The 23,827-nt window shown below is 44.6% G+C and overlaps 1 protein-coding gene across 2 annotated transcripts in view; it reads right to left on the bottom strand.

The window, feature by feature from the left end:
* The window catches only part of SYNGR1 (synaptogyrin 1), a 43,321-nt gene extending 21,513 nt beyond the window's left edge, over positions 1-21,808 (bottom strand). For both annotated transcript variants that reach the window (XM_066634261.1, XM_066634260.1), the window contains exon 1: positions 21,295-21,808. In XM_066634261.1, the coding sequence (XP_066490358.1) occupies positions 21,295-21,393 (99 nt within the window). In that variant the 5' untranslated portion in view covers positions 21,394-21,808. The remainder of the gene's footprint in view (positions 1-21,294) is intronic.
* Positions 21,809-23,827: the final 2,019 nt, after the last annotated feature.

Here is a 23,827-nt window from a genome sequence, read left to right as displayed (position 1 = left end):
CCTCCCCATCTAACTTTTAGGGGCATAAGGAAACCATTCACGTAAACTTTGATAAAAGAGAACCTCTATCCAGAATGCAACCAACCCTCTGAAAGATTCTAGGGCAGTGGTTCCCAAACTGGTGGGTCATCAGCAACCCATCAGCCTGGGAAGCACTTAGCTCTGGCACCTTAAGGATCGCGCTGCTGCCGGGGAGGGGGGGAGAGGGGGGTTTTCACTTACTTATGGGGGTGCCAGTCTCCAAGGGGTGCAGGAAGCCACGATTATAAACAAGAAGTGGCTTTAAATCAAGCTTTTTTTACTATTACAGAGGCTTGGGGAGATGCCTCTGCAGGGCTCCCTACACCCCCCGGAGGGTGGCACTCTCTTAGGTAAGTAGAGACCCCCCCCAGCAGCAATGCAACCCTGGGGCTTGCATTGCTGCCTTCCCCGCTCCACCGCAAATACTTACAGTGCTCCCAACTCCCTTGTAGGAGTTTGGGAAGCACTGTTCTAAGGTTTAGGACTGAGTGTGACAAGCTCCTGCTAAATTAAGTAATGATAATGATCCTTCCACTTGTTGCCAGTCTAACAGTGCAAACCTATGCATACCTACTCGGAAATAAGTTCCATTGTATTAAATGGTGCTTACTCCCAGGAATGTATAGGATTGCAGCCTAAGACAATTTTCACTTGAAACAAAGGAGCAGAGCTCCTCAACTCTGAGGTGTTCTTTTCTTTTTAAACAGCATGCAAAGATGAAGATGGGAGGCCAGAAAATGTTGCTCCCTTTGGAACGGCTGTCTGCAGTGACTGCTTTACATTCCCCTTCGTAGAACAGGAGCAGGGTCAAGTCTGTTTCTATTTTCCTAGTAGTGAAAGTTACCTGGCCACATAATAAAATCCTCCAGTTGTTGACTGCAAGAAGGAATTATTGTCTCTCTACCTCCTACACATGCAAAAGAAAAATCATACTGGAAGAGGCATCTGGAAAAATACACACCTTGCATAGCAACTGCCTGTACACCTCTAGGGAGAAACATGGTCATGCACATTATTTTGTTTTAAATAGGATATCCTGTTGAACTGGAGATAAACACAAAGGAACTTCACAGCACTCCTGATATAGAATTTCTTAATTGGCAGTTCCTTTGTGTTTACATCCAGTTCAACAGTATATCCTATTTAAAATAAAATATTGTACATGACCAAAAAAAGGGGAGGGTTACTACCACACCAATCTGTCAAGGATTTCTCTTACTCTGGTACCTAAACAGTTATGAATGCATTTTCTCTAGTAACTAAGGACCCAATCCTAACCAACTTTCCTTGAGGTAAAGCAGGGCTTTTCAAACTGGGGCGTCATGACGCCCCAGCCTGTGGGCCCTGGCCTGTTTCCCTTTAAGGGACAGGGGCAGCCAGGAGGCAGGGAAGAGGCAGCAGCAGGATCCCCAGGATCATGCCACTCAGGGGGGCTGTAGGGGCTTGGGTCCACTTACCCGAGCCTCCTGCAGCTTCGCGGGGGCGTAGGGAGCCCTACGCGACCTTCTGCAGGACTCCCTGCAGCTTTGAAAGCTAAAGCGGAGTGATCCCGCCCCACCTCTGCTAAAGTGGAAGTAGAGCTGCCTTCCCCCTGCTGCCTCCCCCTGCCCCCGCAAGAACTTAGAGCAGCTCAAACTCTCCCTGAGAGTTTCAAAACCACGAAGGTAAAGGAACGAATGTTCTCTTGCCTTGAGGAGCCCTTGGTGACTGCTCCAACACTGCAGAAAGCAACATACATCCCATTGGTATGGTGGCATCAGCCCTGGAAAATTGGATAGGATTTGGCCCTAAATCATTCTACATCTGATAAGGCCAGATTTAACTGGTTAACCCTGAAATTCACTGTTTCAGCACAGCTCTTTCATGTACATACTTGTTGACCATCAGATAGTGCTGCCTAGTCTATCTGTCACAGTCTTTCACATACAAATAAGTGCTCAGCTGTTCTTGATATAGCCACTTTTTAACATTTGGTGCTCATCTTCCCTGCTGTGTCCCTCTCAGATGGAAAAAAAATCCAGACATTTGAAGAAAAAAAAGATTGTAAATATTACAGTTTGTCATTGTGTAATACTAAATCATGAACACATTATAAATTAAGAAATCATGGGTTCAGTGAGGGATGTGCTCTATTGCTAGAAAAAACCCACCAGCACCTGTCAAGTTTTTTTGCCTCTGAAAACTACCTGCACCTAGCTGTTTAAAAGCTTGGGAATCCAGAGTGATGTCACTCTTTAGGTGGCAATCATGCTTACTATGGCCCTTGTGGTATTATCCAAGTGTGACTGTGCCATATATATGGCTATACATACAATACATACTACATGAGGAAAAGATGTGTGCCCCTAGTAACATGCGCCAGGAATCCCTGACTTTTTTAATTAAAGAAGAGGACCACCCCCTTTACTTTTGGGACAACTTCCTTTTCTAAGATTACAGGGGAGGGCCATGACTGGGCAAAAACTGGTGGAAGTCACAGGGTGGGGCTTGAAGGTGTCATAAAGGACTTCCCGACTCTTTCTCCCATAGCCTGAGCTGTGTTTGGTTCCCCAGATTCTGTCCACTGCATATTCTAGGACATGTGCCTGCTCTTGGCACTTTATGCGTATGCCATATGAAATGCAAACACAGCTCTCATCAACATGGCAGTTTTGTAAAGTACAACGCACCTCTCAGCTTCCTGATCATTCTACTTCAACAGAGCATGTTCTGCCTGAATATCTGCCCTTCATTTTAAAACGTGACCTCTAGACAGTGCATTGATATTGTTACAGGTGTTTGAAAATGGGGTTATTTATTTTACTCAGAAGGAAACCCACTGTGTTTAGTAGGACTTCAGTTGCAATCCTATGGTATTCACCAAAAACAAAACTCTACTTGTGTATGTTCATATAAACACACTGTATATGTATGCACACACTATATGTAAAACTGTGTTTAAGTATATGCAATAAGAGTATTTCTATTACTCTGTTACATGCTTATTGATTTTATAGTAACAGTTTTTAAAATATACTGAATTGGCATATTCCATGTTGAGGTACTTACTTATTTTGCAGGACTTATCCTGTTTCCATGACAGAAACAGATAGCACACAGATGTGTGGTAACTGGCAAAAGAGGCGGGGGGGTCAGACACACTGCACGAGATGCTGTCATAGCTCAGGGGAGCTATGTTATAGCCCATGGGAGAGGCTGTAAGATATAGCTCAGGAAGAGCACCTGCTTTGTATGTATGAAGTGTCAGGTTCAATCCTCATAGGATTTGGAAAGACCCCTGCCTGAAACCCTAGAGAGCGGCTGCCAGGAGTGTTTTGATAGTGCGGAACTCGATGGAGCAATGGTCTGACTCAGAAGATGGCAAGCTTTCTATGAGCACACAATCCCTGTGCCCACTCGAAATCAAGGGCTGCCCCCATGAACCCTCAAACCGGCCCCAGCATTGCACAGTAAGCTGAGCAAACAGCACAGATGAAGCACATGAGTGCCATGTGACGCTTGAAGCATGATACTCATTTCCAGCAGGTTCTTAAAACCCTCCTGAGTATCATGTGATGGCTCTGCAACCCAGACCATTAGAGTTTCTTAAAACACCGGGGGGGGGGGAAGCCGTCTCATTCTGCCTCACCATCTTCAAACTTAGTTTGTGCAAAGATCCCAACATATTTTGACTGGAATGTGTGCGCACACCCTTGAGCTTCCATGTCTTGTTCCCCCTTCATTCACAAGGCGACTACATCGTCTCTCTCACCCTCTCCCACTCCTTCTTCAATTGAGCTATAAAAAGGAAATTGTTCCATTACATAATATTCCTCACTGGATTTATAATCAAATCCACCTCAACAGAATAAAGCAAAAGCTTTTCTTGCATGAGGGACCAATTGCAAAATATAAAAATAAGAAAAAAGAAATCTTTCCAAGTTCATAGCATGAAAAATGAACAAGCTGCTGGCTAGAGATTATCCAACTCCCATTTTCATTCTATTCAGCCACTTAAAGTTACAAGCTTTAAGTACCTCCAGAGAGCTAGGAAACTTATTTCTTCCTGCATTTATTCTTATTTATGATTGCTTTTTTTTTTTTTTTTTTAAAGACTCACCAATCACCTCTAATACCAGAACTTTTACCCAATCTCTCAGGCTGGGTAACAACCATTATAAATAAATATAGTCAAGAATAAATATAGATTCTGAAAACACATCACGGCAAGAATATCCTTCTGATTACCCCCTAGCCACTGCAAACTTAATAAAAGTGTTATAAATCATTTCTGGTTGACACTTTTGCTCAGACTTTGACAAATCTCCTAAAAGAAAATCAGCATGTTTGTAGCTGAGGATCAGCTACAAACATGCCTTTCTACGTGACCAGAGGACATCATCAAGTGGGTGCCTTTGACTATGGCGAGCACAGGTGCAACTTTCTAAGAACAGCTCCACTTCTGTGAATGGCCATACATTTCTCCTCTCCAGAAATAAGCTCTGGAAATACTACTTCTACAAGCAGAATCACTCCAAATGGGGAAAAGTGGCTGTGGAAGGCATCAATAGCATAATAAATACATCTCCTTCCACCAACCCCCAGAGCAATTTTGCAACTGTTAAAATGCTTGTGAAGGTATGGTGAAGGATTAATGCATAACAGAATGCATTTACACGTGTCACCCAAAAGGAAGACACCAAACAGTGTGTCAAGTGTATGAGGGAAGGGTGCAACTAAGGACCAAATGTGAGCTTGATTTGCTGGTATGTGTATCGGTCATAAGAGCTGTGAAGACAGACTGACACTGCAGACAAAGAACCCACCAAGAGTGCTCTTATAATCTTACAACTGTCTTCAACATATAGTGATCATGATTGAACAGAGCTGACAGGTATTGACTGCCTTAAGGCTTTGATGGGCAACCCCGCACCTTGAACTGAACCCAGAAAGCAACGGAGAGTCACTGAAGAGCCTGGAATTTTGGTTTCATGCCAGAAAGAGGCCACTAGCTGTTAATGCCAAACAGCAAGGACAGACTGCAGTGTGAATGAAGACTGCTGGTCTGTAAAAACTACAGCTGCCATTTAATGTTTGATATGGAGGAGGAGAGTACATTATTACAAATGAATGCCAGGTGGGCATGGAGAAAAAAACCTGGTTATAATCACAACCTAGTAGTTCAGGTGCCACAGTGGCATCCCATGAACACCTTGATCTGACTAGGAATTAGAGTTCGGCAAGGGAACCAGAGAACATATCCCCAGCCTCCCCAAGTTACAGTTCTTCTTAACCCATTTCTGTCCAGCCCACATGTGAACACATTTGATCCCTGTTGCGCATATGCAACGTTGAGCAGAAATGGCTTAATCATCAGTTTACTGAATTTGAATAACCTCACTTGCATCCTTTCCAGGACCACTACTAGACTCCATCTAGTAAGCATCTAGACTACTGAATGAAGACGCACAATTGGTTGTGACAATAAAAGCTAAAGTAAAATAAGTTAATGAGCAACTGATCTGTCTGCAAAGGAAAAAAAGTAGTAATTACGCCCCACCGCCCAAAGTGGTACAAAATATTCAAAGGGCCAATTCAGTGAAAGAAACAATTAATTAAAGGGCCAGCAGCAGAGAAGCAGAAGCTGCTTGCTTGAAAAGAAGTGGGGGCTGGGGAAGAAAGAATGAATCATCTGTTTAAATGCAAGCAGGAAGCAAAATCTTTGCTGAATGGGACATCTGAGAATACATATATCAGGATCTTGCCCACTGACACTGAAGGATTGCTATGGGAAGCAAAGTATTAAGTACCATGGGGATCCACTGGTTTAATGACACTTCAAGCTACCTGCAGAAGAGAACTCCCCCAAGGGCACTGGAGGGCTTCAGTAGGGAAGCAAATCAAGGCTCTTACTACAAATTCCAACTTTGTGGGGAAATTACTTTTCCCCAAGTCAGGCTCAACAAGCGGAGGTTACTGTTGGCTGCAGGTGGAGACATCTTGGGGGCCTCAATCCTGCCTTTGGGTGCACATCATACGAAGGGACAGGATTGAGCTGGAGCCAGAACACAAACCATATTTGAATGGGGTGGCAAAGCTGCCCCCCATTTTCACTGAGCGGGGCTTTCACAGATGAGCAAATTTGCCATGCTTGGTTCAGAGGTCTAACCCAGCCATCTTACTGAGAGGGTCTGAGCCACTGATTGAGAGTCTGTTCCAACACAGGGACACATGGCTTATTTTGAGTTTTAAAAAGCATAGAGGTTATTACACTCACTTGCTAACTCATCCCTACACTATACTGCTGAATAATCCTCATTCAGGCATACACCCACAGGCATACAACTAGAGTGGCTGACTTTAGCATGGCAGCCTTAGAAGGTGGGAGGTCTGGCAGGTACATGTTGCCTCAGTCTTGAGACAGCACTCTCCAACAAGCCTTAGGGCTCTCTTTAACCCCTTCTCACCATCTCTTGCTCTTCTGCTCTTTGCACCATTCTCTCCTCTTGGCACCACCAATCTGTCAATCCAGTGTTATCTCTTCCTCCTCCCTTGGCACAGTCTGGTGACCTGTTTTGCACAGCTTGACCTCTCGCTTATCCCTGGACAAATGGCTATTTAAGGGGGCACCAATATTTATCGTTCACTTGGAGGTCTTTCCTGGAACCAGTAAGGATCCTGCATTCCTGAGGCCTCAATTTTGCTAGTAGCTGGAGAATCTCAAGTCTCAGGCACATCTGAACTCCAGCTGTTGCAGCTGGTTCACTCATATACATAATCTATTCAAAACCAAACACAACTCATGACAACATTTTGCATCCATCATAGGACTGGTCTGCAGATTTAATCATACACCACCAAAGCAAGTCTGCTGAATGACTCTTTGCAGCGCCAGGCTTTGACTGCCACAGCAAAATCTCTCAAAGCAGATGCACCGCAGAACAAACGTTTTTGTTACTTACAAAGAACTGCTGAAGAAATGACATTATCAGCTTACATACAAAATGGTTAAGTGTGCAGGCAGCTGAATCTTCACATGCACTGGTCTGCTACTATGTCTGAGCCACGACCTGGAATAACTTCTGTGAGAGCAGAAGGAGTCAGACTCCAGACCCAATTCCACCTTTATGGTGTCTTTAAAAAATTAAGTCTTTACATATTTTCAGAGTAAGAAAGGGCTAGAAATCACCAATGCCACCTTCTCCTGAAAGGCCTAAGCTACAACCCACAACAGTATCATATGGACCTCTGAAGGCAAGAGTATCAATGACTACACCCTCGGAAAGGCACCCTTGTTACTGGAGATCATTCTAGCTAGAACAGTAGTTCTTAAGCTTTTAGCATTAGGACCCATTTTTTAGGAATGAGAATCTGTCAGGACCCACCAGCAGTGATGTCATGACCGGAAGCAGGAAAATTTTTAACAATTTTAGGCTGCAATCCTACCCACACTTACCCAGGAGCAAGTCCCATTTACTATCATTTTTTAAAGCATATACATAGTAGCCTGTTAGAAGTACAGATCTGTAACATTCCTCCAAATGCAGTCACATACCATGGTAGCAACAAGTCTAATATATTAAAAATAAAATATTGAATGGGGATCCACCTGGAACTGGCTCACAACCCACCTAGTGGGTCCTGATCCAAAGTCTGAGAAACACTGTACTAGAACAACTTCCACTAGCAAAAGAATACTTGGAGCAGTCCCACAAGTTACAACTAATATTGGAAATACTGGTATGATCCACAGCAGAAACTTATGGATGTCACTCACTTCCACACACCTGGTAAGCCTGACTAGTCTAGGGTTCCCAGATGCATGTATGATGTCCCATGTTAGGGGCCTACAGTGGGACAAGTCAGTGTTTCCTGCAGAAATCATCATATGAGGAGTTGCCATGAGGAACACTGAGTTAATAGTCCATAAGAACATAAGAACAACCCCACTGGATCAGGCCATAGGCCCATCTAGTCTAGCTTCCTGTATCTCACAGGGGCCCACCAAATGCCCCAGGGAGCACACCAGATAACAAGAGACCTGCATCCTGGTGCCCTCCCTTGCATCTGGCATTCTGACATAGCCTATTTCTAAAATCAGGAGGTTGCACATACACATCATGGCTTGTAACCCATAATGGATTTTTCCTCCAGAAACTTGTCCAATTCCCTTTTAAAGGCGTCCAGGCCAGATGCCAGCACCACATCCTGCGGCAAGGAGTTCCACAGACCGACCACACGCTGAGTAAAGAAATATTTTCTTTTGTCTGTCCTAACCCTTCCAACACTCAATTTTAGTGGATGTCCCCTGGTTCTGGTGTTATGTGAGAGTGTAAAGAGCATCTCTCTATCCACTTTATCCTTCCCATGCATAATTTTGTATGTCTCAATCCTGTCCCCACTCAGGCGTCTCTTTTCTAGGCTGAAGAGACACAAACGCCGTAGCCTTTCCTCATAAGGAAGGTGCCCCAGCCCAGTAATAATCTTAGTTGCTCTCTTTTGCACCTTTTCCATTTCCACTATGTCTTTTTTGAGATGCGGCGACCAGAACTGGACACAATACTCCAGGTGTGGCCTTATCATCGATTTGTACAACCGCATTATAATATTAGCCGTTTTGTTCTCAATACCTTTTCTAATGATCCCAAGCATAGAATTGGCCTTCTTCACTGCAGCCACACATTGGGTCGACACTTTCATCATCCTGTCCACCACCACCCCAAGATCTCTCTCCTGATCTGTCACAGACAGCTCAGAACCCATTAGCCTATATGTGAAGTTTTGATTTTTTGCCCTAATGTGCATGATTTTACACTTACGTACATTGAAATGCATCTGCCATTTTGCTGCCCATTCCGCCAGTTTGGAGAGATCCTTCTGGAGCTCCTCACAATCACTTCTGGTCTTCACCACTCAGAAAAGTTTGGTGTCGTCTGCAAACTTAGCCACCTCACTGCTCAACCCTGTCTCCAGGTCATTTATGAAGAAGTTGAAAAGCACCGGTCCCAGGACAGATCCTTGGGGCACACCGCTTTTCACCTCTCTCCACTGTGAAAATTGCCCATTGACCATGTCAACTAGAATTATTATTCTTCAAGGCAATTTGCTGCTTTGAAAACAGTAAATGCTGTGCCTGTATGCTGCTCAACAAGCCACAACTGAACAATAAAGAAGTGTACTCATTTAATCTTAGTTCTTTTTTTCCTTGCCTTTGAATGGTATCACAAAGCTGCTGCAATTGTCCCCACTGCCTGCCCATTCCCCAGCTTAATAGCTGATCCCACAGTATTACCTGGTTTACCTCCTACTGGAAGAGATCAGCATCAATGAAGAAAGAATGCAGCCATAATTCTGTTCTTCCTTGTCTGGAACCCTGACTGAAGCCTGCCACAGCAGCCTCTCCAAGGCTCAGCCCTTTGCAAGACCGGTTATTTCACTTTGACCAACCTTCATCACACATTTAAACTCCTGTCCTGAGAAGGGAGTTAAAAGTGATAAGATAGCAAGAAAAGCTGTCCAATCCTGACTCCAAGACTGTTATTGTACCTTCAAGATGCACACAGAAGGAAAATCCCACCAAGTAAGATTTCTCCTGCTCCTACTGCACTGTGAAGGGAGAAGGTCCAGGGAAAGAAATTGCCCCTTTAATGCAACTCGGAAAGGCACAAGAGCCTTCTCAGGGTCAAAATTTAGCAACCTTAATCCAACACTGTCACTCTTCAGAGAAATGAACTAGAATCGCTAATTGTTGTATTTAAGTACAGCAAGTTAGTTGGGCAATGTTTCCTTAAGTACAGTCCAATGTGCAGAATCCCTTGCTTCCTTTAAACTAGTGAAGTGGTCTTCAACCCTTTTCATGCCAGGACCCCCAAAGTACTTAAGTAAGTAAATAAATAAATGCATGAGACTGAGGACCCACCGCTGATCCCACCCACCACTCCTGGGACTTGATTCACCCACTCCTGCCCCATTTCCCCCTACCTCCTGTGTCTTCACAACAACCCTGTGAAGTAGCAACCTGAGCAAGGCCAGCCTAAGGAGCTGCAGGGCAAGACAGCAAGAAGAAGCTGTGCAGGATTATATCAAGAACTCAGTTTTGATAAGGCGGTACCATGACTGGAATGGATCCAAACCCCTCTCTTGCACAGGGTTTGAAAGGTTGCCACGACCTCCCAAATGAGGGCACTGGGGTCAAAACTCACAGGCTGAGGCTTGCTTCAGATTTGTGCTTAGAGCCTTGCCAAAGAAATGAACATAATCAAAGCCACTGTGTTGTCAATGCCTATGTGGAACCAAAGTATGCAAGGCTGAAAATGCAACAAGGTTTACTTTCCTGTACCTTTCAGCTGCGTGACAAGTAGGAATCCAGAAGAGGATGTTTTCCCCATCTCTGCAGCCCCAAAAAAGAAAGAAAAACTAGGACATCTTTCTGAAGGCAGAGCACAGAAACTCTGATATAGCCTTACATGACTTCACTCAATGAGATCCAGAATATGTGAAACGAAAGATCTGGTAATTGAACCTGAATTACCCCTACTGAAGCATCTAATATTGTTTGCCTTCATCCAAATGCACATAATTTGTATGCACATACAAATGCTGTATGCACATAATCTGGTCCAACCTAGTTGTTCCCCCTCCGTCTGCAAATTAATCTTTTGAATCTCTGTATGGTCTGTTTAAATGTCACTAGCAAGAGCCATTTCACTGCTTCCTTTAGAAACATAAAGGGGGTAGATTTCCCCAAGTCATCTAAAAACTGCTGGAATGCAAACGCAACGCTGACAGTCCTTCAGATAACTTTTAACTACCACAATCTAATCTAGCAGTTCTGCCTGCCATGTTCATGCAAGCACAGATGCACCCTACACATACATACACACTTCTCAGCTAAAATCCACATAGGCTACTGTCATATCCCAACCCTATTTGGAAGGAAAGGAAGAATGGGACAGGTATTATTTAACTAACATTCTCTTTGTTAGTAGCTGATACATGCTTTATGATAACATGTATATAGTTACATGCATGAGACACATAGCTGGCAGAATGTCTTGCAGGGGGTTGGACTGCAGTCACTTTCCCCAGTTGCTATGGTTGCTAATGACCCAACATGCCTGCCTTGCACAATCCTCAAGGATTCATTACCTGGAAGTAGTGAAATTAGGTAGCCTCATGTTTCTCTAAAAGACAACTCTCTCCAAATCCCCTTATTATGTGTTGGATATTTCCAAGTTAATTGTACACACTAAGCTCAGCTTTGCATGCTCTTTTTAAGCAGCCATCAAGGGTGTACGCATACGACTGCAATCTGGAAGCTGATCTGTGCTTTTGGTGTCGTGCCAGGTAGGGTTGCCAGGCTGAGATCCTAAGACAGCTCTTGAAACTTGAAGAGCGGCACAGAACTCACGCACGTCAAAGCCGGTATGGCTTCTCCTGTCACAGTAGCACTGCAAGAGAAAGAGCTGCACCTGGCGAAACTACTGCCTTTGCAACTCTTAAAGGTACAGGAGAAATCACAAACTCTGGACCTGGTAGCCATGTGTTGGAGAGATTATTTTAATGCCCTTCAGAGGCTCTTATGGAATAAATGACATGTTTGCCATCTTTTGTTCAAGTGCAAGGGGAATTATTCCATTGGGTACATTAGGTGGTAACCATTATGGATCATAATGATCAGGAGCACTGAGCATTTAGAACTTCATATGGAGAATACCGCAGGCGCTCACCTATAAGCCGACCCCACAGATAAGACGAGGGCAGGTTTTGAGCCAACAATCATGGAATTTTCTATGACTCTTGGATAAGTCGGGGGTTAAACTTAGGAGGGTGTCTGACTATAGTTTTGTCTGATTTTACTCGAGGCCAGATCCTGAAAAATAACCTACCACTAATTGTTACCTAAGAAGTGTAGTCTCTAATTTATTAAAAACATAGTAAAAGATCATAAGATATATTTTTGTTCTTTTTAAATTCTGGTCTTCATCACCTTTTTGTAAATGCTATCAGAGTAAGTGCACTGTAAACAACATACCAGTAAAACAGTGGTTCCCAATCTGGTATTCACGTACTCCCAGGGACACTCAACAGGACCTTTAGGGGTACTTGAAAAAGAATGGAATAATGGCAGAAAAAGGCAGGCCATGCTCCAGAATGCCTTGCAAGACAGGAATGCCTTGCAAGGAACAGCAAGGCAGGAAGGGAGGTAGCTAGTTGGCTGTGAAAGCCCCACCAATAGCTAGTTTTTGGTCATCAATTCATGTACGAACTAGTGATTGAAAACCAGTACAATAAAAAAGCTGAAACATAATAAGGAAAGTGATCAATCACCCAGAATTTCTCAGCACACTTCTGGTGCAAAACAGGGCAAAGGCAGAGTCTTCTGTTCTTCAGACAGATGAAAAGAGAAAATATGTGATGAATACATGAAGTCTGGGTTTTCATAGTGAGGAGATGAGGGCTTGTATTGTTAATTACAAACATTTTGCTAATATGAAGGTACAATTTATGGAAAAGGGCTGACAAGTGAAAAAGGTTGGGAACCACTGCAGGAGATCCATGAATCAAATCCACCTTTAAGGTGCCTGGTGTGTTAAGCCAGAAGCTCTACATACAACATACAACCCATTACACATAACTGAGAGTGTGCAATTCAATTTACACATAACTGAGAGTGTGCAATTCAATTTACAGCAGACAGATGAGATATTTGCAACCCTTTTTACTCAGAAGTAGACCCACTGCTTTCCATGGGTGTTATTCTTAAGTAATGGTGCAGTGAATTGTAGCCTGGGAAGGAGGATCCCATCCTGGTGTTTCAAAAAACAGACCTGCTTTGCAAGCATTTGCCAAGCAGAACCAGGCTGTAGCAGAAGGAAGGAGAATAAAAGGTTAACTTTGGCTGGAATGTCCCAGGAAAATTACTATGGCAACTAAGGGGGTGCCTGTCTGAGCTGAGCAACAGCTCAGCTGAGAAACAAACTGTTCAGAGTTGAAAGGCTCTGCCCTCTGATTGACAATTGATAAGGCGAAGTGATAATTGGAGCTTGATTACTTGGCAAAAATTTCATGTACTATACCTGAGTATCTACATATTTTAGAAGTCCTGCCCCCTTGCGCCAAAAGCAGCAGCTGCTGGCCCACCGTTAGAAGGAAGGTTGCTAAAATATTCCCCCAGTTAAGAGCTAAATAATACTCAACACGGGTCGGGACTATTGTACTCCTTCCTGCACACAATGAAATTTTTTTTTTGTACCTTTAGACTTCTGGAGCTGTCGTCCTCTGGAGCTGTCCTCCTCTAAGTATGCATGCAGTCTGTCATTCCAGCAAACTGAACACAATTTACTCTCTGACTCTTTTCTTCAAGATCCATGACAAAAACATTCAAGATTCTCCAGTCTCTTGGGGTTACGTAAACAGGCTCAGCCTGAAGACAACAGGCCTATGATCTGAGAGAGAAAATTTGCTTTCACTCCATTAATGCATACTGCTACACATGCTGCTTGCAACACCAAGGGCCACCTCTGCTGTCACAGCCTACTGCAAGTTCACATTTAATTCACAGCACAGCTGCCACCTCAGATCTTCCTCAGCAATAAAACCTCATGCAATTCCTTCTCGCTCTGGAGTGGTTTCCCAGAGAAATGCTTTCTTTGTACCCCCTTCCCCATGAATTCCAGCATTTCTCCTGCTACTGGTCCTTGTGTGCTACTTCTCTGTGCTGCATTAAAAAAATTCAGCTCTGCTCAATTTAGTATACAGTCTGCAAGTGATATTCATATTCTGCAAACCTATCAACACATTGCTGCTTAATTATGACAGTTTTTCCAGTCAGCCATTTTCCTACTCATATGACAGTTCCTAGCCAAGAGCTTTTAAATGAATGTCAGGAATAGGTACTCTCAAGGCAGCATAGGACACTTTATGCTGCGAGTTCATATTTTATTACAGTTCTGAGGTCTGCTCAATGGCAGATTTGCCTGCATGTCTAGAAATACACATGCATGGATAGCGTAACTAGGGTAGATCAAGTGAACAACTAGGGTTGCCAACTATTTTTCTGGCAGAACCTACAAGCTTTCAAACTGCACAACAGATAGTCAACAGATGCATCTTTTTCTGACATGGAGATGCAATGGTGAAAAAAGCTTCTCTCAATATTGCATATGCATGCCACGGAGCTGCTTATGTCTGTTCACCACATGACTGTTAAAATACACAAGAAACAGGAAAATGCACTAACTCTGCTCTTTGCAACATAAAGGCCCAGACTTCAGAACTGAAGCTGCAATCCCAGCCACACTTACCTGGGAGTAAGCCTCATTGGCTATAATGGGACATACTTCTGAGCAGACATGCGCAAGATTGGGCTCTAAGTCTCCCTGAATGGAACCTATATCCCAGGGAAGACTGCACAAGATTGCAGTCTTTGTGGATGGTGGGTGGCTGATAGCAGCACAGGAGCAGGGTCAATAGATGACAACCACAATTTCCTGCAAGGTCTAGCGTTCATCTTGCATTTGAAGAAAAATAACTCTCCAGATAGCAAGAGTTGTTCTTGCTATCTTTCTGGACTATGAACCATTTCAATATTCCAAAATAGACACCCCCAAGCTGTTTAATTTTTTTAAGTGGAACACTGCACCATTCCACAAACAGCTCCTTAGGCAATTTGGAAAACCTGAATCTCACGCAACAGGTACTGTGCACCTCACCGTTCAGAACACTGCTGGTTCAGACACTGCTTCTGACAGCTCCCCTCTATCTCAGATCTGGACGCCCCATACAGATATAGGGAAAGAAGCCCGCCCAACCATTCTGAAGCCTGCACCATAATCTACAACTTAGACCCCATTTTTACTGTCACGCTAACACATTTGCACCACAACCTCTAGGCAAGGGAACGTGACCCCCTTCATAGAGATTAAATATGGATAATCTCAGTTGCTAGCATTCAGGATGAGTTGGTGCAATTTCCTGCCAAAATTCCTTTTTCTAAAAAATGGTTAAATGCACCACATTGCATCCTGTAAATCTACCAACAGGGTTACTATCAAAATGTTCATGTATCAAGAAGGAAACGTTTAAAGATGCGATTCAAAGCATCCTTGAAATAAGGCCCAATGAATTCTACAGAACTTCCAAATATAGGGCAGACCAGGCCCTATATCACAGGGCTGTTGCCACTTATCACCCCTTCTCACAGAAACGCAAGGCCATCACATTAGTGTCCATAAACTATTAACATCTCGCATGAGTGATACAACTTGGGTCAAGGATAACTTCACAACCGTCTTCTCGCACAGGAACCCAACCTCTATAGACGCTCTGCTCCATGCCTCATCAATATCTGAGTTATGTTCAGCTGAGATACAGGAAAAGGTCTCTCATACTGCACCCTAGTTAAGAACATAGAAAGCTGACCAGTATTGAGTCAGACCATTAGACCAACTCTCTCACGATTGTCTACAACAGTGATTTTCAATCAGTGTGCAGTAGCACACTGGTGCGCCACAAGAGTTTGGGGGAGGCCCATTTATTGGTAGGGTCACTGGGAGGTGTGAGCCTTCCACCGGCAGCAAGGTGTGCCTTGTCAATTGTCAAAAACGTCATGGTGTACCTTGAGCATTTTAGTGGCTTGTCAATGCGCCATGAGATGAAAAGGGTTGACCAGAAGCGGCTCTCCAGGACTTCAGACAGGGGTCTTACCTGGAGATACGAGGGATCAAACCTGGGACCTTCTGCATGTGCATAGCACTTCGCTTTGCAATTATGGAGACTCACCTTGTGCCTTCATTATTAGCCTTCTGCCATCAGGCGAAGACTTATCTGCTTAAGCAGACTTTTCACTTGAGTATTTTTACCTTCTCTATGTTGGTTAATTTGATTTTATCTATTGTTTCTGCCTCCTTCTCATTTGCATTAGTGTTTTGATTGCCTTAGAATGTTGTGTTTTGTCTTCTTAGAAGCAGGTGCAAAACCCCAACCCATGGTCTGGATTCGGCACCTTCAAAAACCCATTCCCATTGTGAGCGGTGCTTATCATTCCACCTCATTGCGTCTTATCCTGCCATCCAAGCTGTAGAGAAAGTCACTCTGGGCAACTGCATCTGCCCGAAAATCCAGGCACAAAGCCTGCTAGGCAATGGAAGCAGCTGCCCACAGTGACTTTCTCTACAGATCGGATGGCAGGATAAAATGCAGCATGGTGGAATGGTGAACACCACTCATAACAGGGATGGGGTTTTGTAGCGTCTGCAATTTTGGAGACTGCTGTTTTAGACTACAAGTCTTTTTACACTTAAGTTAAAGGAGGATGTTGAAATGTTAGAACATCTGTGCAGAAAAGATATTGGGGTTGCCAACTGATTTAAGACAAAATGGCTCACCCTGCTACCATGCTTGAAACTGCAGCTTGATGAAGTAGATGAAAATTTTACACTACAGAAATAAACACTATCACTTGCTAGTGTCTGCACACCAAGCTGCTGCTAAAGCCACAGTTGAAGTTGCTGCTTGAAAAGTTGGCAATCCTACTTGGCATATGCCCAAACTATATAGTTCATGTTTACTTTAAATTGCACCCAATTGCACCCTCAAAACAATGATGTACATACATAACTAAGAAGATTTTGCCCAACTTGGAAAGGCTTCAACAACTTCTCCACCATACCAGGGGGGTTTCCCTCTTTACAGTTATCAGAGTTTTTCCTAGGCCTCTTCAGCCTAGAAAAGAGGCGCCTGGGGACGGACGGACATGATTGAGACATACAAAATTATGCATGGGAAGGATACAGTGGATAGAGAGATGCTCTTTTCCCTCTCACAGAACACCAGAACCAGGGAACACCCACTAAAATTGAGTGTTGGGAGAGTTAGGACACACAAAAGAAAATATTTCTTTACCCAGAGTGGTCAGTCTGTGGAACTCCTTGCTACAAGATGTGGTGATGGCATCTTGCCTATATGCCTTTAAAAGGCAATTGGACAAATTTCTGGAGGAAAAATCCATCACGGGTTACAAGACATGATGTGTATGGGCAACCTCCTGATTTTAGAAATGAGCTATGCCAGATGCGAGGGAGGGCACCAGGATGCAGGTCTCTTTTTGTCTTCTGTGCTCCCTGGGGCATTTGGTGGGCCACTGTGAAATACAGGAAGCTGGACGAGATGGGCCTATGGCCTGATCCAGTGGGGCTATTCTTATGTCTCCCAGCTGAATTAAAAAATCCAACAGAAATAGGACAATTTTTGCTAAGTTTTTGCCTATCACAGAAAGTGTCTGCAATGTTACATGCAAGTTGAGAGTCTTCTATCTAACAGGCCAGGTCTGCACTACCTGTTTCACAGTTCCACATCAAATGTACTTTATTTAGCTTGTATTTGCTTGTTATTGTCCATACTTAAGCAGTGCTGGTAATTTGTATTAGCCTGAACAGGGGCAACACTTCCCCCTGTTTAGCCCCAGATCAACTTGTTTTCCCTAGAAGCACATGCTAACTTGGCATACACTTTTACGTGGGAGGGAGCAGAAATATGTTTTTGCCCACTGCAGAGAATATTAGGGTGGGAACAGCTTGCTTCCTGCAAGATTTAAGATAAGTGGAAACCACAGGCAGCTAAGCTGTCCCAGAGTTCTCAAACTTGTATGTGGGTGGAGATCTGCTCTGGGTCAATACCTTCTACTTTCAACTGATACCACATCAGATGGGATAGTTTGCCTACAATGCAGGCAGAGCCTAGGATATCAATTCAAATTAATTTTCCCTTCAAAAAGGAGTGACTACCAGTTTGCCAAGTGACAGACTACAATGGGCTCAGCTGCTCTACTTTATCTTTTTCTGCCCAAGCAGTAAAATTTCAGCCAAGAAGCTACAACTGATGCCATTTCTATTCCTAAAAAGCTGAGTATTATACAACACAAATATGCATAGTGGAATGTAACCTACAAATGAACTCATTCCCATGCTTGCAAAGTTACCTGCTCTCATGGGTTATTTATTTATTTTTATATACGTATATCTTGAATCATTATATCACATTTATGTCTAATTATATTTATAAATACATATTGTTTCCTCTGTTAACACTGCTTTTATTGTTTTGTTTATTAGTTACATGCTGTAAGCAGCCTTGAAAATAAAAACTTTGCTAAAAAACAGGATAAAAATGTGTTCGATGATAAAATAAATTGGCGCCCTTGGGAATCAATTTCATCAAACCCAGGGGTACTTACTGCTGAGTAAAGATGCATATGAACAGACCATTACTATTTTTTGCAGACATCTGAGGAAATATGATGTTACAAAAATTACCCTATTCTTTGTCCAGCAGAAAATCCAGATTCTTGTGGAATTTGAGCTTCACAATAGCACTGTGGTAAAATTCTTTGCCTTCCTGTCTGACCTCCCACTCTCCACTGTTCTATCTCAACACACTCCTCCCTTCGGCATGTCCTCTTCCTCTCAGTCCCCTCTTCCTTTTCCACTCCAGGAAGAAGATTACTGGCAAGTAGGAGGAGAGACATGGATGTCCCCCATCTGCTGCCTGAGGCAACTGCTTTAGCCAGCCATGGATGGGCCAGCCCTGCTTCTCAGTACTTTGGGCTTCAGAATAACCTCTACGTAACATAGTGGAGCTTACTCCTATGCAAACATACACAGGAACAGCCTGTACACATTTTCACTATTCTGCTGCTGGCATGTTGCTTATAAAGCAAAATAATACTATGGCATGAAAGACAAGGGTAAAAAAGTCACTTCCAAGGTCAAGGTGTAGTAGGCACTTGGTGGCTCCAGGGAAACATGAGCACATCCAAGAACAAATCTGAATGTTGGCTATCTTTCTGCAGCTGGGTTGTCTTCTGATTTCATGAAGAGAGCCAATGAGATGATATTCTCAAACACAAAGAAGCACACTGCAGAAACCCTCTGTCCTCTCCTGTACTTGGAAAGCCCTGCAGTAACAGAATGAAGTCACAGCTTTCAAGGGGAGAACATTCTGTCCCAGTTTATTAAGGGCAGAAGTGTCCATCTAACCACGTCAGTCATAACTGACCATTGCTGTGTCGTCACTGATGCTTTTTACTGATTTGCCCAATTCATATATCTACGGTTTATGCAGCGAAGAGTCTCTTCTACCACTTCATGATGCATTTCAAAAGCAGACGTGAGCCAGGAGATTATTACGAGAATGTCTTCTGCCCTCTGGTAAGAACCACTATGTGCCCAGACAGAAACAACAGACAACCATATTAACCTTATCTTCAGGTTTTTCCAGGCACTGCTAGCATTGTGCAAGACTGATTTCTCTTCTCTCCCTCCCCCTTTCCAAGATCATCTTCTGCCAGCCAGGGAACCAAGTCAACAAAAATTGCACTAATGAAATACAAGACTCCTTGTATTGGGTAAGAGGAAAGCCCTTTTGGGTTCACCTTAATGGCTGCCCCCAAAATAGAAGCTTCTCCAGCCCCTACCCCTGTCAGCCTGTCTTGGTCTATTTGGGAGAAAGAAATCCCATCTCTGTGATCTGTTCCACCTCACAGGGTCCTCCTTCCCTCTCCCTGAAACTCCCACTGGAGACAAATCTCTCTCTCTCTCTCTCTCTCTAGCTTTGTGTTTGCAGCTTGCTCTGTTAATCTCCATGACCTTCTTGCATATGCCACAGATGACCATGGCAAAAGTGTCACAAGATCAGTGACCTCCCCCACAACAGCCATTCCAAGGGAAACACACAGAGAGAAGAACCCTCCCCCCTTGCTGACTGATCTCATTAACTCCATCTCCTCCTCCTCCACTGACACACATGCCTGCTCTTACATAAAAATCCATTAAGGCAGCAAGGGTGGGTGGGGAAATGTTTAAACGGAAGGCGGGTGGGAGTGGGGATTCGAAATGGGCAAACAGAAGGGGGCAACCTGCATTTTTACCCCTCAATTCCTGACCCCCTGGATCTCCTCCACAAGCAAGCAGAAAGAATTAAACGGCAAAGAATGGAAGAAATTAAAAGGTGGGGTTAGTTCAACACAGAGGATGATGAATGCCAAATCACTTTTGCAGTTCTCTCAACAATATTACAGTTCCCCTGTGAACCCGTTTTCTGGATGCTTTTATTAAAAAAAAAAATGAATAGCAGTCACAACAATGCCATGTTTAAGGTGCAAAAAAACAGGTTTAATGAGTTCCTTTATGAGCAGAGAGTTTGAGGAAAGGAAATAGAAGCTGGGGGAGGGCCTGTTTCCGCACTTTTAAACACATTCGGGGGGGGGGGGGTGAGGAGGAATCACAATGACATTTTACTTACATCCTCTTGGCAGCCCCATCTGTCTACCCCAGCCATTTTCAACTGGTGTGTTGTGAATGGTCTGCAAGTGTGCCATGGGAGTTTGGGGGATTATATTTAAGTAGGGCCATTGGGGGGGTGCGAGCCTCCAGGCAGCAGTGTGGTGTGCCTTGTCAATTGTCAAAAAATGGATGGCGTGCCTTGACAATTTTAGTAGCTTGTCAGTGTGCCATGAGACGAAAAAGATATCACTGGTCTACCGGTTTCCTCCCCTTCCACTTCTTCTCACCCCCCATCCCAGCCCAATACACCGGGGGGGGGGGGATATGCTGCACCTTGGGGGCAACTGCTTGCAAGTTACAGATGAAGTCGGTGGCACAGAAAAGAGACAGAAAAGGGAGAAGGAAGAAGCATTGCAACCTGAGCCAGGGGTTTCATGAGAAGAGACACCGACTGACTCTCATCTTAGAGGTCACTTTGGGAAGGCAGCCTTGCTGTTTTCTGCTGCACCCGATCTCCTGCCCTGGGACATTTCTGCAAATATCTGTTCTTGTCCCAGGAAGAGGAAGGCCTGGGAAAGCCAGCCAGTGAGTGGCCTTTCAAATGTAAGCTAATGCTGGCCATTCCTAATCCCTTTTCACCATGATCTTGCTCTCACACATCCTGGGAAGGCCGTTCTTCCTCCTCCTCCTGAAATCGCTGCTGAACCAAGTATAGGGCACTGTGGATGCCCGCCCACAGGCAAGCAAGGGCAAATATTAACTCAAACAGCATTGGTTAATTAAAAAAAATATTTATGCATTAGATCCATCCCGGTGCATTGCTTTCTACAAGCCCTTCTGCGCCCCCTCCCCCCAAGCCACTTTTGCAAACCCCTCTGTGCCCCTTCCCCCAATCAAGCCACTTTTGCAAGCCTGCAGGTTGTTTTGCAGAGGGCTTCTCCCCCCCCCCTTTTTTTGCAAGCACGCTGTCACCATCCAGACCTCCCCACCACCACGATCTCCACCACCTTACCCAAGAAACCATCCGGAGGATCGTGTGAGGTTGCCGGATGAAAGTCTGCGGGTCAAAGGCGCCCCCGGCTTTGCCAGCTCCAAACGCGCCGGGCTCCATCCTTGCAGCAGCAGCAGCAGCCCCCTGGCAAGCCTGGCTGAGCCCCCTCGGAGTTCTTCAGCAGCTGAAGTTAACTGCAAGACCGGGGATGCTTGGAAGGGCGAGGGGGGGGAGAGCCAGCCAGCCAGCCAGCCAGCCAGCCCGCTCCCCGGCAGCCAGTGCCAATGCAAAGCGGAGGGCAAGAGCTAGCTGTGCATGGCAGATCCCGGCTCCTGGCTCACCACCTTGCTAGCCCGGCTGGCAGGCAGGCAGGCAGGGACGCTTGCAACCAAAGGCGGCAGCAGAAGCGTGCACGGGCGCGAGATCCGGACTGCGCGCGCACTCAGCCCCAGCAATTTCAGGGGCGCGGTGGTGGGGAGGCTGCAGAGCGGGCGGGCCTGGGAATCCGGGGCCACCGGCAGCTCCGGGTGGTTTGCGCAGATCAGCAGGAGTTTTCCACGCCCATCGTTTGAACCAGACAACCCCATGGCAAGTTGCAAGAGCTTTCCACTCCCCGCGTTGCAAGTTGTGCTCTCCCAGGGCTGGCCTCCTGCTTCAGCAGTGGTGTGCATCACTGGCTCCGGCTGCAACCCCATCCACACTTTCCTGGGAAGGAAGCACGATGGACTGCAGCCCCATCCACACTTAACCTGAGTAGGCAGGCCTAGGATTGTGCTGTAGGTGACCTTTAACCAGGGCCTGGCGGAGTGGTGGGGACCCCAAAGCCCAAGTCTGACTACTCAGAAGAAAGTCCCCTGGGAGTCAATGGGGCTTACTCCCAGGAAAGCACGGACAGGATTGCAGCCCAAGTTCCTAGTCTGTAGAACTTGATGAGTAGTTGTCCTTGTGCAGGGTGACCAGCTATAAAGGAGGACAGAGTGCCTATACCTTTAACCATTGTATAGAACAGGGGTCTCCAAACACCAGCCTGGGAGCCAGATGCGGCCCACAGCTAGCCTCTATCCAGCCCGTCCGCCCCCCCTCCATCTTTCACCCCTGAAGTCTGACCCACTCAACTAACATGCTGAAGCTGTACTCTGATTGCATCTGGAGGGTGTTCTGAGGGCCAGAGAGGCTGAGTGAATGAGCCCATTCATTCATTTGTTCATTTATCTAAGTTCCATCTCTAATTTATTTATTTAAATTTTATTTTATTTAAATATTTAAATTTTATATTTAAATTTTTTTCCAGCCCTCAGCACTGCGCCAGATATTTCATACGGCCCTCTGGTCAAAAAGTTTGGAGACCCCTGGTATAGAACAGTGGTGCCCAAACCCCAGCCAGGGACCACTTGTAGTCTTCAGGGGCTCCAAATCCAGCCCACAGGAAGCCCCCAGTCTCCAATGAGCCTCTGGTGACTTGCTGGAGCCCATACTGGCCCAATGCAACTACTCTCAGTGCGAGGACAACTGTTCAACCTCTCACCTGAGCTGTGGGACAAGGGCTCCCTACACTACTTGGGTGTTTCACATCTGTGATGCTGCAGCAGCAGCAAAGGAAAGGCCAGCCTTGCTTTGTGCAAGGCCTTTTATAGGCCTTGAGCTATTGCAAGACCTAATTCATTCATATAAGTTCCATCTCTAATATATTCATTTATGTAAATTTATTCAAATTTAAATGTGAATTCTCCCCCACACACACAGAGTCAGAGAGATGATGTGGCCCTCCTGCCAAAATGTTTGGACACCCCTAGTATAGAAGAGGGAATTTGGGCAGGGGCAGCTCAACATGAAAGGGTTTAAAAAGCTGCCCCTGCCCAAAATCCTTCTGCTATATACTGATTAAAGGTATAGGCACTCTGTCCTCCATTATAACTGGTGACTCTGTTCTTGTGTCTATGAAGTTTATATCAGCAGCAGGGCATAGCGGTGTGTGTTTTGGTAATATTTTTTTCCCAAAATTTCAGGATGAAAAGAAGCAAATTGTGGTGTTCTGTGTTTTTATTCCAAGGGTGCATTTCAATTAATGATACCTATAACTGCTTTTAAAAAATGTACTAGGTAGGTGATATAGTGTCAGCAGATGCAGCCACAGTATTATTTCTAACTGGAAAAGTAATCTATTTTATTGTCTATTTATGGTTTTGTTTGTATTTTGTCATTTTTAGTGCATTGTATCTTTTGTGTATTTTACTAGTAACTGTTGATCTTTGGGAAGAAAGGTGGGATATAAATTGAATAAATAAATTTTAATTTCTGGGAAAAAATTTTAAACAACAAAATGTGGTGTTTTGTATTTTTTTTCCAGATATGTTAACACCAAAACGGCAGTGTTTTGTGTTTTTATGTGTTTTTAACAACAACAAAAAATTGTCCACCCTGTTCCATACTGTTTTGCTTGCTTCACCTTGCCTAGGCCAGCCAGCCAGCCACCCACACCTGTGGCCAGGACTGGCTAAAAGAATCAAGCTACAATCCTATCCACACTTTCCTAGAAGTAAGCCCTATTGACTAT

This window comes from Tiliqua scincoides, chromosome 7, assembly GCF_035046505.1.
Source record: "Tiliqua scincoides isolate rTilSci1 chromosome 7, rTilSci1.hap2, whole genome shotgun sequence".
Taxonomy (NCBI): domain Eukaryota; kingdom Metazoa; phylum Chordata; class Lepidosauria; order Squamata; family Scincidae; genus Tiliqua; species Tiliqua scincoides.
The sequence above is the reverse complement of the archived record's forward strand: the minus strand, read 5'-3'. Positions and strand labels throughout refer to the sequence as shown.